The sequence below is a fragment of the Anastrepha ludens genome, chromosome 6 (genome assembly GCF_028408465.1).
Source record: "Anastrepha ludens isolate Willacy chromosome 6, idAnaLude1.1, whole genome shotgun sequence".
NCBI lineage: Eukaryota > Metazoa > Arthropoda > Insecta > Diptera > Tephritidae > Anastrepha > Anastrepha ludens.
The window spans coordinates 63,578,366-63,596,131 of record NC_071502.1 but is presented as its reverse complement, the minus strand read 5'-3'; the positions used below and the strand labels follow the sequence as shown (position 1 = coordinate 63,596,131).

The 17,766-nt window shown below is 37.4% G+C and overlaps 2 protein-coding genes across 2 annotated transcripts in view; one reads left to right on the top strand and one right to left on the bottom strand.

Moving 5' to 3' along the window:
- Positions 1-427: 427 nt before the first annotated feature.
- Positions 428-13,008, bottom strand: LOC128868004 (cilia- and flagella-associated protein 57). The gene is made up of 6 exons (XM_054109691.1): positions 12,621-13,008; positions 12,478-12,561; positions 5,428-6,332; positions 5,196-5,365; positions 4,980-5,114; positions 428-2,616 (listed from the first exon to the last, which is right to left on the bottom strand). The coding sequence occupies exons 1-6, from the start codon at positions 12,806-12,808 to the stop codon at positions 619-621; spliced, it is 3,480 nt and encodes a 1,159-aa protein (XP_053965666.1). The 5' UTR covers positions 12,809-13,008; the 3' UTR covers positions 428-618.
- Positions 13,009-17,179: 4,171 nt separating this feature from the next.
- Positions 17,180-17,766, top strand: part of LOC128866369 (uncharacterized) — a 189,880-nt gene continuing 189,293 nt past the window's right edge. The window contains exon 1 of the mRNA XM_054107040.1: positions 17,180-17,292. The gene's annotated coding sequence lies outside the window, so the exon portion shown is untranslated. The remainder of the gene's footprint in view (positions 17,293-17,766) is intronic.

Sequence of the window (17,766 nt, the reverse complement as noted above, 5' to 3'; positions counted from 1 at the left end):
TTGTGTGTAAAGAGGTTGTTGTTGGTTGTGAAATATATTATAAAATTACATAATGCTTATTGAAGCAAAAGAGGGTTTTAATAGAATTTATGGTAGTCATAGACAGGGAGTCCGACCATAACTTCGCGATCCAGGCGTTCATTCATTTTTCAGGACAACTCAACTCAATTAAATCCCATTTATTTTCTGCATTTAATTAGTTATAATAAACAACACCATCGATAAAAATTCGCGCGATACAAAATTGTTCTTTAAATTTAAATTAATTTTTTCCCACAAATGAAGGAATCTACAGTTGTATGCCGCCCTCGAACGGCAGATGGTTTTTTGAGAAGCATTTTCAGGGGAGAAATACACTCGGAGGTTTGCCATTGTCTGCCGAGGGGCGACCGCTGTTAGAAAACACTTTGTCTATCATTTGGAGTTTCATGCCCGGAGATTCTAACCTCAAAACTACCGAATGACAGTCACGCACCAACCTTATATAGTATGTGGCGCAAATTTTCTATATTTAATTTTTATTTTATAACAACCAAAAAATTGATTTTTTTTTGTTTCCAAAAATATGTAAATGTACGTGTATTTATTTTCAAGAGATCAAGTTTAGGGGGTAACGAACTAAGATTTTCTTGTTAACTTTTGTTTTGCTAAATCCTTTTTCACACGATGGCGCAAGTGTGCATTCTCTTCGCGCAATCTATCGACTTCATCAACCAGAACCACATTTTCTTTAAAGAGCTTCTGATACTTCTTTGCTTCGTCTTGAGTTCGTCGATTTCTTTGAATTTTCAAAACGCGCTCAATTTGTCCGCGTTGCCGTTGGAATTCGTCTCGAACCTCAGCATCCAATGATATATGACGTTTGAGCTCATCATCGCTGGCATGACGTTGAAATAATTCTTTCACTTTTACTTGTAGTTGCTTTGGACTATCTACGAATGCAGCTACATGATAGATCTCGCTGCAAATACTTGTGACACATTCTCGAGCAGCCCGCGATCGATGCCGTTCCACCTTCATCTCCGCTACATTGCTTAGATACTTGTCCTTTAGCTCTTTCAACTGCAACTCCAATTGTATATTATTCTGATTCAAACCCTCCAGTTCGTTTTCCATTTCGAGTATATGCTTACGCTTGTCGTTGATTTGAAACTCACGCGGTTCAATCTGAGCCTTCAGCTCGGCGATTTTATGCGACAGCACTTGCTTGTATTTGTCCAATTCCTGGTTCTTGTGCAATAGCTCCTGTATGCGCTTCTCTTTGGTATTGATGGCATAATCACGATCTGAAATGTCTTTCATTAAGTCATCGATAGAGCGTGTCAAGTGTCCAATATTCTTTTGTGACTTAGTGTGCTCTTCCTTTAATGTGTCCACCTCTTCGAGCAATTTCTCGATATCTTTACTTAGAGTTTGATATCTCTTATCTAAAATACCAGACTTGCCACGCCATAACTGAGTTGCATTCTGTTCGTTATTCAATTTATTCTCGTACTGCAATTGCATATCCACCATGTTTCGGTCATTCTCTTCTTCCACTTCACGACAATACTTAAAGAATTCGACCTTTTTGTCTTGCATTTCCTTCATAAGTTCGCGTATCAACTCTTTGCGTTCATCCAGTTGTCGCTTGTAGTCCGTTTCCAATCCCTCGACCGTATCCTGCAGTATACCGGCTGAGCTCTTCAACTTATTCTCATAACTCTCGCGTAGCGTTAGCATACTCTCGCGCAAATTGCTGAACTTTTGGTATTCGACCAACATGCGCTCCGAATACTGGTTGGCCAGATTATCAAGATGCTTCTTATGCTCATCCCGTATATCATTTATTTGGTAAGTTATCTGATTCATCTCCTCGGTGTGTTTTTGCTCGATTTCATTGTTTTTATTCTTTAACTCCTCAAGCGCCTGACAGTAACTACGATGCACCTCGGCCAGCTGCTCTCCATCAAATATCTCATTCTGGCTTAGCTGATATTGAAACTCTTCAGCCTGCTGCCGCAAACGAATTTCCAAATTTGCTATCTGCTCATTCTTCTCGAACAATATACTACGTGGTATGAGCACTTCTTGACTACGCATCAAATCTGCATCCATTGGTGCTACTTTGCCTTCAATATTATCCATCGCCCAAATGGCCAATGTGCCATTCTTGGAGATTGCTAATAGCAAAGTGCCATCATACGAGAAGAAGAGTTTATTAATTTGAGTGGTAAAGAAGCGAAACAGTGTACAAGAGGCGCCACCAGCATCCATAAACGGCAGTTGAATGTTGAATAAGTCACCATCTTCATTGCCAACAAACATAATGAGATCCGAACGTGACAAACACATATCTGTGAGTGGCGTGCGCACCTTGGAGGGTACAACAATTTCGCGCACGACCTCCGAATTATTGAATTCTCGTAGCACACCAAAGTTGGTCGCAGCATAGATAGAGAGTGGCTCGTTGAAGGTGCAACAAACGGAACGGTACTCGGTGCCTTTTTGTACAATCTCCTGGACACGTGCACCAGTCTCGACATCCCACTGATAGATGGCGCCCTCTGCGCCCCCCGATATAAGATACTTATCAGTGGCCGACCAGGCAATGGAAAGCACAGTGCCATTGTGTCCCTGAATAAATTGTAGGAAAATTCAATTGGAATTAGTTTTGAGTTGTTGTGCTGTTAAAATGTACAATGAGAGAAAAAAGAAATGATGTATATGGTATATGCACATCTTAAACTAGTAGTGGACTCTTAAGTTGTAAATGCGCGTAATTTGAACTTCATTAGTGATTTTTCTGCAAGGAGCTATGCAACATTATTGCATAGTTTATGAAAGTTATCTCAGTCGGCTTGGTATTTTAAAAATAAAGAATTCTAAATATCTAATCAAATTGGATTGGATGTTATACTGAATACTGAATAAAAAATTATCTCAAAAAACGTCGCCCATCATATTCGACCAAAGTCTCGAAGGCTGTCGTATGTTGCGAAAATTATTTTATGGGATCCCGCGGTAAGTATTTAAAAAAAAGAAAGAACTGCAAATGAAAGTAATGCAAAAAGAAGAGACATTGTTGTCTTCGGAGCGGATACAAAAGTAACGTTCCAGTAGAAGCTTTCCCAGCGCATCATGCCATTGGTTTGTAAGCCACAAAAAATCATCATCAATCGATAACAATTTTGATAAAATTAGAATTGCCGCATAAGTCGAACCGTACTCATTCTCAGAGACTTAATTCTGATGGTATCGAAATTTGTAGCGGATTAATATATAGTAGATATAATATTACTATCTGCCATATAATTTCAACAGTTCAATAATACTTTCTCTAAAGTAGCAATTGATTGTATAGCTATTCTAATGAGTTCGTTAAGCGGTGCACCAGAAAGTTATCTGCGTGCCAGTACCTGGGTACCACTTAATCTTCAACTAATAAAGCAAACTCTGGATTAAGTCTGTCTACATCACGCAAGCCCACAGTAGATGGATCTCAGAGCCCACTTATGATAAAAAAACACAGATCTGGCCTAGAATCAATGAAAAAGGAACTAGGGCCCTCATCAATTTAGACCGACTTTCCATTACTCCAGCAGTTTGTGCCACGAATGAAAGAATAAAATATTAGGCCATCCAAAGCAAAATTGTGTGAGTAAAAATAGGTGAATTGACAAAAAAAATGTAATCGCTTATTATGGTGATGAAGTGGCTTCCCTCATTGGGAATAAGATTGAGCGCAAAAAAGTGGTATCATAATAGACTTAAAGGCTTAAATGCATACTTCTACACCCTCATGGAGAATGACAACCGATGTAACCTAACCTAACCAAATATCTACTTGCGCACTGTTGCATTTGACTTTTCCATTTGCAAAAGACTGGCCTCGAGTGGAAAACTCAGTAATTTTGATTTCGACAATATTATATTGTATAATATTAACATAACACTAAAAAATAGTAAGTAGGTGAATTTTTGTCTGGAGAGTAAAGTTTGTTTTGAAAAAAAAAATATTCTCTTGAAAAAATTTTAAAATAATGCAACCAACGTTTTTAATTTTTTTTTTCAAATATATTTAACTATATTTGGTAGACACAATTTTTGGTCTTTGGACAGTTCGAAATGGCGATGGCGAATTACCTGTTTTAATTCCTTCCCAAATATTGAAATAAATGGAGGCCTATGAACCAATACAAATTATAACAGTAGAGCAGATTGACTATATTTTCATCTGATCAGTCGGGAAACTAACCACGAAATGGAAAACATGTTTTCTAGTACAACTTACCTACCATCAGTACTAGTGTGATGTGCGAATTGATGCTTTTCCACAAATGGAGGGACGCCGTTCAGAACGGCCTATACCAGACCAAGAATGGTAGGCTTACCAGGTTTGCTCTTTAACTATGGTGAGAAAGAAAATTGTGTGGGGAACTTCGGCTATCGAATTCGTTCAATCAATCGTTGTTCAAATAGCAACGAATCAACATGAGTGAAAATTCTGTTGATTTTTTTCGTATGTCACTGACACAATGCACATCTATACACACGCTCGTCCAGTCAGTCGTTGGTTAGACGGCAACGATGTTGTTATTGGTTGGTTTTTTTTTTGTATATCACCAACAAAATCTCAATTTGGTTGTAAACACATCCCAAGTGACGTCAGCCCATTAGCTGATTCTATCAAATCCGCTCAGAGCTTAGCAACGGTCTGCTTGACAGCAGTGGATATCCCGTGAAAATGTTTTAATTTGCTTAACTGTGTGTCTGTGTATTAATGTGATCTATGTACGAGGTGTATTCAAAAAGTACCGTGATTTTTGAATTTTTAGATATTAATAAATAATTTTTGAAAAAAAACATAAAATTCGCGATATGATACTTTTTGAACACACCTCGTATAAGTAAATAACACGTATGCATGATGTGATATGCCAAGGGATGGATGGGTTATATTTATACTGATAAATGATAAATTCGTAGTTTTTACTTACCTTTAGCTGCCTTACAATATCCAAATTATAAACGGATGTAATGCTAATAATATTGTCATAAGCAGCAGCCATAAAGTGACCATAATTCGAGTACTTAACATCTTTGCAACGTGGGAAGTTATAGGTTTTAACGATCTTCAAATTAAACAAATATTATGTCCATATATATTATTCAGCACATGTATGAGTTTCTCAGATTTCTCATCGTTCACTTACATTCAGTTCATCCATAAATATTTGCGTAATACGCAACTGATCCGAAAAGCCAATTGCAGCCATCAATCCCGTTGAATTTAGCTCCACTATATTCACGTCTACTTGAAATTTACGAACCAATTCAACTTTATCAGTTTCATAGTTCCAAATGCGTACAGTCTGGTCTCGCGCTGAAATTACAACAATAACAAGTGTTGAATATTTGCCATTTGACAGATTTTAATTCACTTACATGCCGTCATTATAATCGGTTTCCACGAGCAAACCGACATGCTAGTTATTTCCGATAGGTGTATCCATGCGCCTAACGGTTGAAATTGTAATTGTTTGGCCTTCAATGTTTCTGGTACGATCAGTACGCCAACATAGATTTGCGCATGTTTGGTCGTTACAATGATCGTCTCCTGACGCGCACATATCGCAATATTTGTAATCTGATAACTCAGTTCCGGTGCAAATCCAAAAGGTATAGTCAATATTGTCTTTCGTTCGAGCTTAAATTTGGAGATGCGTTCGAAAACGAACACCATATTGAAAATGGCAAAAGCGAAGCCACGTTGAAATGCCGTCATGCATACTACCCGCTGATCACTGAGTTTTAGTTCGGTCGGGATCTTATGTTCTAATTCTTTATTCAATGCGTCCTGATCCCACAAAATATCGATGAGTTCTGCATCATGCGCCTTCTGTCTCAGTTTTACATCACCATTCTCCAGCATAATCAGCTCATTCTGGCTGGTGCCAATCATAAGTAAATCATTGGCAATGAAGGCCATAGAAGTAGTGTGAAAATCGGCTTTAATATTATTGCTAATGCTCATGCCTTTCTCAGACTTGGCCATTAGAAGCAATACACAATCACCCCCTACGGCGACTGAACAGTGATCCTGTGGATTGCAGGCAAAACACTCAACACTGCCACGCGCCATACTCATAGTCGGATGAGATTCGATTACAGTGCCAGTTTTGTCCAACAACAACATATATAATGCTTCGTCGGGTGGTTTGGTAAGTATCACAATCGTCTTGGCATCGGCGGTAAACGACATAAACGATGCACTGGCAGTGGCATTAGGAAAAGGTAGGCTGCGACGTTTCTTGAGTGTGGCCAAATCGTATATGGAAATCGAAGTGCCGCTGGAGAAGACAGTAAGTAGTATTAGCGGAATAAAAGCGTAAAGGCACAATAAAGATTTGCATTATTTAAAACAATTTTTATTTTTTATTTGATAAAAAAGTTATTCAAAAACAAAATTGGATGATGAATTTCGCCCCTCCTTATATATAATATGAACTTACTACATCTATACATAATATATAAAATGAAATGGCGAATAGCGTATGTTGGTCTGTCTGAACGCGTTAAACTCAAAAACTTCCTAACGTATAACTGAACAGATTTTCATAAACGGGCGCTGTGATTCAGGCAGACTAATCACCTACTTTGTTCGAATACTTACTTCGACTATAATAACTAATACAAGTAGCCTTTGAAGTAAGACCTCAAAGGAGTAATCAGGAATAGTAAAAAATGTTTACCCAGGTGTTTGCGCAGTCTATGAACCAGTGGTGGATACGATACCAGCACATGTTTGGCGGCTTCATCTTGCGCCCTACGTAACCTGAAAGTTCTCTTGGGGTGTATTTTCAGTTTAGTAAGATGATGATTCAATTTATAAATAATACCCTATTAAAATTTCTGTACTGATTCTAAAATTATTCTTATTTAATTTCATACAATATTTAAATATATGGTATAAAACTTATATATATTTGTATTATATATCTGATTTCTTAATCAAATTCACTAACCTTTATTTTAATATTGGTGCGCAACTAAGTTATCGCTGTTTTTTTTGATGAAAATACAACTTTATTCTGAAAAAAATGGTTACAAGTGAGTCATTGAAAATATTGCCCATCGCTGGCTACTACTTTTTCCCCATCTTTCTGGTAGATCTCGTATACCTTCGCGGTAAAACTGTTCATATTTTGAGGCTATCCACGGGTCAAGCCATTTTTTAATGTCCTCATATGAATGGAACTGCTGGTTAGCTAGACGATGTGCCATCGATCGGAACAGGTGATAATCGGACTGCGCAATATCTGAAGAATATGGCGAGGGGGGTAGGATTTCCCATTTCAGTGCTTTCAGGTAGGTTTTAACGGGTTTGGCAACGTGAGGCCGAGCGTTGTCATACTGTAGAATCATTTATTCATGCCTCTCCGCGTATTGCGGCGTATCGCGCAGTGCGCGGCTCAATCGCATCAATTGAATTCGTCGGTATCGACTCCTCCCCAGTGATGGTTTTGCTTGGTTTTAACAGTTCATAATAAATAACACCAACTTGGTCCCACGAAATACATAGCATAACCTTCGCAGCGTGAATATTCAGCCGAGGCGACGACCATGACTTTATTTTCTTTGGATTATTGTAATGAAACCATTCTTTATTACCCGTCACGATGCGATGAAGAAAACCCTTCATTTTTTGCCGCTGGAGCAGTTGCTCACAGGCGAAAAAACGACATTCAACATCGTTAACTCATAAGGAACCAAATCCCCCTGTTTCTGAATCATTCCCAAAGCATGCAGTCGGTTGGAAATGGATTGGCGGGTAACTTCTAATACTGAAGCAAGTTTTTCTTGCATTTGACACGGATCCTTATTGAGCAATGCGTCCAATTCAGCGTTTTCGAAGGGGTTTGTCCTTCCTTCACGCGGACGGTGGTCAACATTAAAATCGCCATCTTTGTTGCGACGGAACCAATCTCGGCACGTTGCTTCACTTAAAGCAGCATCTCCATAGAACTTTTTGTAGCTCTCGATGCGCTTCAGCCGCCATTTTTTCGAATGAAAGAGGAAAATCAACACTTGCCGCAAATTACGATTATTCGGCACAAAATTAGACATTTTCACAAAACCAAAAGTAGGTATATGATACCAAAACAAAATCACTAATGTGTCGAAGCAGTTGGTTTATGACGTTTAGGTTATGCTAGAATCGACTAGCACACACTGCTGGCGGCATCTATTGACAAACAGCGGGAGCTTAGTTGCACATCTAATAAATAAAATTATAAAATATCTAGTATATTATCCATTGGATAAGTAACGTCGAAGAAATGAGGGAAACAGCGAGACTTTGTAAGGTCCTTCATTTAGACCGCTCAGTAAGGCTGGATTCCATTCGAAAATCTGATGGTTCATACACCATTTCCAAATCGGAAACGTTTAATGCTCTAGTCGAAACCCATTTTCCGGATAGTAGAACTCTCTCTGAAGTTGAGAGTGGCATGAACAATAACGGTAGCAACGGTGGAACCTCTAGGTACAGCTGGTATATTGCTAGTCGGATAGTGACAAGGGAATCGATAAGGGTTTCCTTATCTTCCTTTGAGGACTTTAAGTCCCCTGGACCTGACGGAATATATCCAGCAATGCTTAAAAAAGGAGGAGACAGGCTGATTGAGGCCCTGAAAAGGATCTTCACAGCCTGTCTTGCATTTGGTTATATACCATCCCAATGGCGACGCGTAAGAGTAGTATTTATTCCGAAACCAGGAAAAGATGACTATTCCCTAGCAAAAAGTTTTAGACCAATCAGTTTGACATCGTTCATGTTGAAAAGTCTGGAGCGAGTGGTGGAGAAACATATTCGAGTGGGGGTATTGCCGAGAAGTCCACTTAGTAGAAATCAACACGCTTACCAGAGTGGAAAATCATGTGAATCAGCCTTACACGATCTTGTTAGCAAGATTGAAGCCGGGCTGGAAGCTGACGAATACACAATGGGCGTGTTCGTGGACATTGAGGGGGCTTTTGATAATGCCACTTTCGGCTCGATATGTTCTTCTGCCGAACGACACGGAGTTAATCAATCCATTATAAAATGGATATATTCCATGCTCTCCGAGAGGCTGTTAACCGCTGGTGGGAGCAGTGACGAACAAATCACAGTCAGGGCCAAGCAAGCATGTCCCCAAGGGGGTGTTCTTTCTCCGCTGCTGTGGTGCTTCGTCGTAGATTCTCTATTAGTGGAGATGCAGGAACTCGGTTTTCACGTCCAAGCATATGCGGACGACGTCTGTGCGCTAACATCAGATAAATCCTTAAGGAGGCTTTGCACGAAAGTGCAGAGGATTCTTGACAAAATCGATGACTGGTGCATGAGACAAGGTTTTTCCGTTAACCCGAACAAAACAACCATAGTCTTGTTTACGAGAAAACGGAAATTGGATGGACTCAGTCTTCCAACACTGAAAGGTGTGACACTTGGTCTTTCCAACGAAGTTAAATATCTAGGAGTAATCTTGGATAAGAAGCTGACTTGGGAGACACACGTTTCACTGAAGGTGAATCGTTTCACTGAAGGTGAATCGTGCATTGAAGATTTTTCAGCAATGCCGTAGAGCCTTTGGTAAAACTTGGGGTCTGAAACCTGCTGTGGTCCTATGGATATACACGGCACTTATCAGACCAATCATCACTTACGCTTCTGTGGTCTGGTGGCGACGGAGCATGGTTAAGTCCACAATCCGGGAACTGTACAGGCTGCAAATAAGTGTATGTTTATGCATCACGGGTGCCATGAGTACAACCTCTGGTGATGCCCTAAATGCTATGCTTGATTTGCTCCCCCTGGATCTTAAGATACAACAGGAAGCAATAAAAGCAATGTGTATACTCCATAAATATGGTTTCTGGCACGAAGATGGAACTTCGGGACACAGAGAAATCTTTAAATTGCTGTCGGAGCAGTATCCACTGTTTTTGGCACCTAAAGATGACCTGATACCCACAGATCGTGCGTGAGCAATGGAGCAATCCAGAATGCATGCAGGGAGGTTTGACGGATATTTTCTTTACCGATGGGTCCAAGACTGAAATAGGGTCTGGAGCCGGATGGTACTTAAACGATAGTAATAAGTATCACTATGCTATGGGGGGAATGGCAACTGTTTTCCAAACAGAAGTTTTTGCCATCCTAAAAGTAGCCGAATGGATAATCGAGAGGATATGGAGCGGGAAACAGATTGGAGTTTTCAGTGATAGTCAGGCTGCACTAAAGGTCTTGGAGAATGCGAAGCAAACCTCAAACATTGTTCAATAATGTAAGAAGAAGCTTAATTCTGTCGCAAGACAAAACAGGCTTGTACTTATATGGGTTCCGGGACACTCCGGTGTTCAAGGAAACGAAATTGCCGACGAATTGGCCAACCGTGGATCAGCGGTGCCCCCACAGGGGCCAGAGCCAATAATCGGAATCAGTACCGCAGGAATCAAGAATTGGATCAACGATTATGTAGGTAATCTACATAAAGAGCGATGGTCCGGTCTGGAACGCTGCAGAACTGCACAGAGTTTTTTTTGGCAAGTCCGAACAGAAAACTGTCAAACTCTCTACTAAAACTTAGAAGGAAAGACATTCGGTTGATGGTCGGCATCATTACAGGACACAACCCATGGGGTCAGCATATGACCACCATTGGAATCATCCAGGACCCGGTATGCCTGTCATGCTTGGAGGAGGCGGATAGCACTGAGCACTTTCTCTGTGAGTGTCCTGCCTTTGCTAGAGCGCGACTACGAGTATTGGGTTCCGATGTCATGGGAATGAGTAATATTCGTTCTCTAAAACTGGAGGATATTTACAGATTTGCCAAAGAATCTGGAAAACTCTCACAGGACTAACTATCTCTATCTCTGTCTCTATTCTTTCCTATCTCTTTCTCTGATACTTTTCTCCCTCCCTCCTTGACTATCTACCCCCTTTAAATGCAAAGGGCTCTTTAGCCTGAGTGTTTTAGGAGCCACCAAATCTCCTGGTGCTCCTTGGCTCGACCTTTTCAAATTCAAATTCAAATTCAAATCCATTGGATATAAATAACTATGTTTTGTATTAAGAAAAATTAGTTTAAAAAACTAGGTTTAGGTTAAAACGGCTTATCATTGATGTTGATTGCGAAAAACTCGGTAGATTTTCCCAGATTTTTATCGGTAGTTTTCCCAAGGGTTGAGAGCTTTGATTGCTGCCTGGCTATCACCAAGGATACCTATGCATCTGCTGTTATAGTTGCATTCAAGGTTAAAGTGAGCGGATCTTTCTATTGCGTGGACTTTCGTTAAAAGTGTTGCATTCTTGCCTAGCACTTCCGAGTATACGAGTATTTTCCCCTGTTTATGCTATGCATTCGTTTTTTACGGTGCTCAAAATTAGCAATACTAGAGAAGTAGTCCAGGCATTCGGGCGAATTCTAGTGAAGTTGATATTTTTTAGTACTATTAGCACCGTATACGTTTTTCTATGACAATATATTGATTCTAAAATATTAATAAAATTTTGGGCATTTTACGGATGAAAAAGAAAATAATTTTTATATATTTTTAAAATATATAGTATGTCGACATTTCAACTATAAGTCACTGCTAACAGGGTTGTGCATTAGGGTACCTAACAAAAAAAGTTGTGGTTCCGCTACTTGAATTATACAATTTATGAATAAAAATGTACAAGTGCTTTATAATGTAATTACAAGAATTAGATTGCAGAAGCTTTTTTAGACTTTGTTTAAGAAAAACTTGACCGATTTACATTTCTAAGCTATTACTATAAAACTTTTAAACATTTTTATGCAGACGTTTTAAGTTTAAATTCTTTTTCAATTGAGGAGATTTAAAAATAAAAGTTTTTAGAAAATTTATTTCACTTAAAAAACTCGATTTGTTTGAGGTTTCTTCAACTCTTTTCAGCTCACGTAAATCTTAATATTCTTGCAAAAAATTCAAGAGAAAGTCTTACAATATAGACATTTTTATAATTCCTATGGAAAAACAGTACTATTTTTTTTTATGGGGAGTGATGCACCCTAATGTGCATACATACATATATATGTACTTAAATACATACATATGTATATATTATTAAAATTTCTACAGCCATCTAAATATACCTCGATTCACTAAAATTGTTCCGAGAAAATTCATTTTCATTGAAAATTATTCATTGTAGTGACACATTTTACTCCTTTTATTCGATAATTCATACCCACTTTTGACTATTCCTGTACACGAGTATGACGCTACGTTCACAGCAGGAGAATTAATTCATATTGGGGTTCTATTTACAAAAAAAACGTCTTTTCCTCATTATGGGTTTGTGTGTGCTATCACAATCTTAGTCAAGTATGAAGACTTAAAAATTAAGATTTTGCGTCTACGATTTTAACCAAAAACTCTTTTTCTCACTTCATAAAAAAAACACAATCATTTTTATCTTACATTTTAGGACACGTTTCGATAACCGCCAACAATTTCCGCTGCACACTCATTGCTATATACTCAGGATGCGTATCCTCTGGCAATCTGCATTAGGAAACTCATAAGAATTAAATTTATAAAATACGCAGTGTATTGCGACAAACCTAAGAAAACGTTGCTTGTTGCTGACATAGTCGTGAAATGCCAGTACGCCTTCCACGGGGTAAATGACCTCTTGATTTAGATTAAAATGAATATTACCAATAACATCTGTACGTAAGCCGTAAATATTTTTAGGACGTATGTTAATAGCTGAAGCCGTTAATGCATCGCCCGCGCTATTCGGATCCATGGCGTAATACTAAATGCGAACTTTGAAAACTGCAGAAATTCCTTAACATAAATACACAAAATTGCTTCACTCCCACCAGAACTTCCCAATAATTGATCAAACAAACGTCGTTATCCGAGCTTTCGCGCACAATGCAATAAAAGCTTATAAAATTAGCACACAAAATAAGGGCAAACAAATATACGAATAGAAAAATTGATTTTGAAAATTCAAACTATCAGCTGTTGACACCAAATCAAACGAAGTAGTTAATAAACGAATAAAACTGTTTGAAAAAAAAAAAAAAAAAAAAAAAAAAAAGAAATAATAATAATAACAAAACTAAAATGACTCACTCAATGAAGCTAAGAGTGGTGAATATAATATTTTGTTATGCCTGTCGTATGAGAGACATAAGACTAAATGTACTCATTCGGCACTGTTTATCGCACGAAATCAGACACTGCGTATGAGCAACATGTGAGAAAACGACGATATAGAGACGTAGTGTACGAGAGAATAGTAGTATGTTCGCTATGTCATAACCACTATAAGAAATGTTATTCAACATGAGCAAGCGCTAATAATTATGAATTAATATGAGGACGTCTCCAGGATCAACTGTGCCGAAGACAGCACCAGTCCAGAGGGTTCAAGTTTTTTAAGAAGCGTTCAAAAATTTAAATTTTGGGAGAAAGTGCGAATATAGAAATTATATATAAAACGACTTCGAATATATCTGTTATCAGATTTTGTGGTAGAATTTGACAAAGAGTATGGTACATTTTAACCCTCTACCTCCTGCATAAATATGCATTTTTGACACTTTTTCAAAACAGATCTAAGAAGAGTTCAATAAAAAGGCATTTCCAATTGTTCAATAGAAATTTTAGCTAGATAATTTTACGAAAGCGAAAAACTCATTAGGATTAAGGTAAGTGCGCAAGAATGGTTTGTGCAAGAAAGTTACGCCTACATACAACTATGCCCATTTTGGAAGTTCGATTGGCATGGAAGGTAATTTTTTGACTTACTGTATCGCAGGCGTTAAACTCTTGAAAAGTCTCCTAAGTATATTATTTTTTCGCGACTGTAAGCGCGACTTTAGTCTCTGTTTTAAAATATTTTTTGTTCTCTTCTATAGTTTGTGTTGATTAACCAGTAGTTACCACACGTAAACGTATCCAAAGACCTTATAAGGAAGAGAAAATTGAGAGAGCAGGGGGAAACTGTAGTTATTTTTAGGGGAAACTGTAAGTTATTGTTTTGCCACTTGCTTTTATCCAGCAATAAAAACAGCTATGGACAGTTGATTTTGAGTAAAATAAACACAGAAAAGTGTGTCGGAAACTGTTTCACATTGGATAAAAAAACAGACAGCGTTTTGCGTGCTATTAGGATGACCCGGATTTACATTTGACTAGGACTAAGATTTGACCAAAGACTGCTGCTTGAGCCGCTTTCAACAAAAATGTGTCAGGAACGTTTTATGTTATCCCAAAAACAACAACAACTTGTTGTGCTTGTCAAGGGAAACTAAACATTTATATTGCCATCCCTGGTAAGGCATGAAATAGTTTCAGAGCCATTTGAAGTAATCTATTTTGGTTTTTTTTATAAGATAACTGTTCGATTAGACTAACAATCAGCAGTTCCAACTAATTTACTCTCAATTATTATTGCAATTTTTTTAAGATTTTTTGGTTAAGTTGTTAGTCTGATAATCTTGTTTTTTAAATTTAACACTTAGTTAATGTTCCCTTGCATTTGTATGGTAGCTGTCCTAAATTCTGCATTATAATATTCGTTTTGCTAAAAATTCTGGAAAAAGTCAAGTAAATTCTAAAGAGCCTAAATTTCTACTTTTTATAATTCCGTTTTTTTTAATTCTGTAAAGACGAAATAATCTGAAATTATATTCTGTATTTTTCATGGTAATGTGTAGTCTATGTAATATGTCGTGAATTACATATCGTACAGCTGCTCTGCAAAAATTTGAACCTTTACTAAAATTAGGCTCAGTTATTTCAAAAGTATTGCCTGACACAGAACAAAATTTCCCATTACAGATTTTTGAAATACAACATTTTGTATCACAGAGTTTTATGAAGCAGAATTTTGCAGTAAAGAATTTTAACTGGCATAATTTTTAAAACAGAATATTTTATCAGAGCAATTTTGTATCAACTTCATTTGTATTTGTTGTACTAATCATCTTTTGATATTTTATTTTATAAAATATGATAATATTGGCGTATTATATATTTAAGTGAACTTTAATAAGCCTCCCAATGGAGTGCAGCAAGCAGTTGAATCTTTTTAATACTGAAAATATTATAAATGCAAATAAATATACAAAGGCATATTTTTAAGAACGCTTTTTCCATCACCAATGCCTAGTGAACTCAAATGTAAATATATTCTGCGGTTAGTTGATCACTAATAGCTTTATGCCGTGCATTTATTATTTCACTTTCAACATTTTCAGAAATTGTATATGCTTAAGAAATGCAAAAAAAAAAGAAATTGCAACAGTTTGCGCGTCCTACGATTTATTTATAACGTACACGCCAGTTCGTTTTGCCGCGCATCTTCAAAAAGTAAGAGTAGTACGCACGAATAATATGAATAACAGATAATAAGTGAAGGAACGAAGTATTGCGAATGTTGAAAAGTCATTGAAACTTCTGTTGTAAAGTAAACTCAAACAAAAGATGCCAAAATGTACGAAAATATAAATGTGCCTATGTATGTGTTCCTATTTATAAGCATTGGCGCGTAGAGCACTCAAAACGACTTTCAAACCAAAGAAAATAGCAAACGAGCGCGAATTTGTGTGCGTTTCTGTGCTCTATTTATGTGAAACCAGCCATGTTAGGATAAGGGACAACAAGACAAGTGCAGTAAAGGCTTTTGTAATGTAATGCCTTAACAGCTGTTGGCTTCTTGCCTTCGTTTTGTCGCCTTCAATGCTTATTGTAGGTTTTTTTAACATGGATAATGTCTAGTAGAATTGGGTGAATATTACTGCTGGTTTAGCGTCTCTCTGCTCTTTTGTCTTTACAGTGCTGAGAGAATGCTAAAACTCGTCGGCATTGAATTTGCTATTGCAGTTTTTAAGAAAACGGTCAAACATAGATTTGATCAGTTATACCTGTTCTAAGACGTAGTGCATTGATAAGATTTGTAATTAAAAAGATGGCGCGAAATTAATCAGTTTTGTAAAAAAGTTTCAATATTTCGCGGACACTACCACGCAAAGCATGTTGACCGAGTCATATAGCAAAAAATTCAAAATATTACTTCTTAAGAACATTTCTAACTCCAAGAAAAGTATAATTTTATAACTCATATTTATTTCTTTGGGACAAAAAAAAAATAGCAACAAAACTATTATTTTAATTTAAAATAACATATTCTTAAACTTTAGTTCATTCCCAATGCTTCTGCAATTATTTTTCCAGAATTAAAATAAAAATCCCTGAAAGAAGCTTGATTAAAATGTTTGATTAGCAATGAATTGTAAACAGATTTAAAATTCGCAAAATCATTTGTTTAATTTTTAGTTGAATATAATATTGTAAAAAACATTTTACAACATTTGTTGTTTCCTGCCCTAATTGGGTATCGAATCTGGGCTGTTCGGAATGAGAGTGACCCGTCAATCCATTCGGTTATGGTGCTAATACCAGGATTAAATAAAAACCTGAACAGTTATCTAGAAATTTTCTACGTTAAATTCGGAATTATTACCACATTTTCAGATATGCGAACTACTGTAATAGAAGGCAGTGGGTGTTGGAGACAACGCAACGCTGCGTGTCCACAGCGAGCAACAAACAATGAGATAAGCTTCACAGCTGTGGCATGTGAGAGAGGAGGGGAACGTTAGCCAACAAGTAAAAACAACAGTACCATATCAAGCCATATATACGTACATACATACATACATATAGCTATGTGTAAATATGTAGAAACTAAATATGAGCAAAAGCAGCTGAGAGCAACCGCAGCGCAGTCATTAAGAGAAAACACAGAAAAACCAAAAACAATGAAAAACATACTGCAATGTGTTTTACTTTCGACGTTGCCAACATCCCTTCGTGAGCTATCGCGTATTCCACGACCGACTACGCATCATTCTTATATTATGGTATTTACAATGCAACGCAGTGGAATTGTTCTTTACCCCACCCCACACTTGGCGAATTCGTATGCGACGAATATAACAATTCACCTGCCTGACCGGCCTCACTATGCCAACACTTAAGCAGCGCTGCCGCAGTTGCTGCTTATGCTCGCTGCTTTTGTTACTTTTCCTACTCAGCTGGTTGGTGGAGCTTCGTGCGAGCAACGACACTGTTTGGCCTGTCAGTAAACTCAACGAATCGATGGTAAGCACAACGCGAAGCGGAAAAAGTTGAAATTGAAAGTTTTTGTCAGGATAGAGGAAAAGTGGGAATGAATGTAAGAAAAAAAGAATTGGAATTTAGGCGGCGATACAGGTGAATACACTAAACGACTCCCGGTCATTTGCAGCTGACTGTTAAGCAACGCGATCGGTGCATATGTGTGTGTGGTCATGTGTTTGAATGTTTTCTATTTACATACAAGTGAGCTTGCGTTAAAGATATACTAAGAAATTAAATTTCAATTAATCACATAGTCAATTTACTTTCAAATAAACAAAATTGTTTAAACTTTAGAGTGAAAAATTCAAAGTGTAATAGCAGGAAGCGGCGTATTTGTAAAACCAAAAGTACAAAACCACAAAGTGCGTGTGAGGATACTGAAAGTTTATTTCAAATTCTATCCCAGTCATGCAAACAGCAGCGTCGGAAATAAGTAAAATGGTTTACAACAATTAAATACTTCAATATAATACATACGCATACTCATATATATAAAAATACTATTAACCGTTTTAAAGCGTTTGTCTGTGTAGTTTTCAAGTAGTGTGAGTATAAGTGTGTGTGCTG

What these genes read in the sequence shown, in the direction of transcription:
- LOC128868004 (XM_054109691.1), bottom strand. Translation starts at nt 12,808, where the DNA reads ATGGATCCGAATAGCGCGGGCGATGCATTAACGGCTTCAGCTATTAAC. An exon ending in ATCGAAACGTGTCCTAAAAT is followed by an intron (nt 6,333 to 12,477) that starts GTAAGATAAAAA and finishes TGTCTTCTCCAG; the next exon opens with CGGCACTTCGATTTCCATAT. An exon ending in ATATTGTAAGGCAGCTAAAG is followed by an intron (nt 2,617 to 4,979) that starts GTAAGTAAAAAC and finishes CAATTTATTCAG; the next exon opens with GGACACAATGGCACTGTGCT.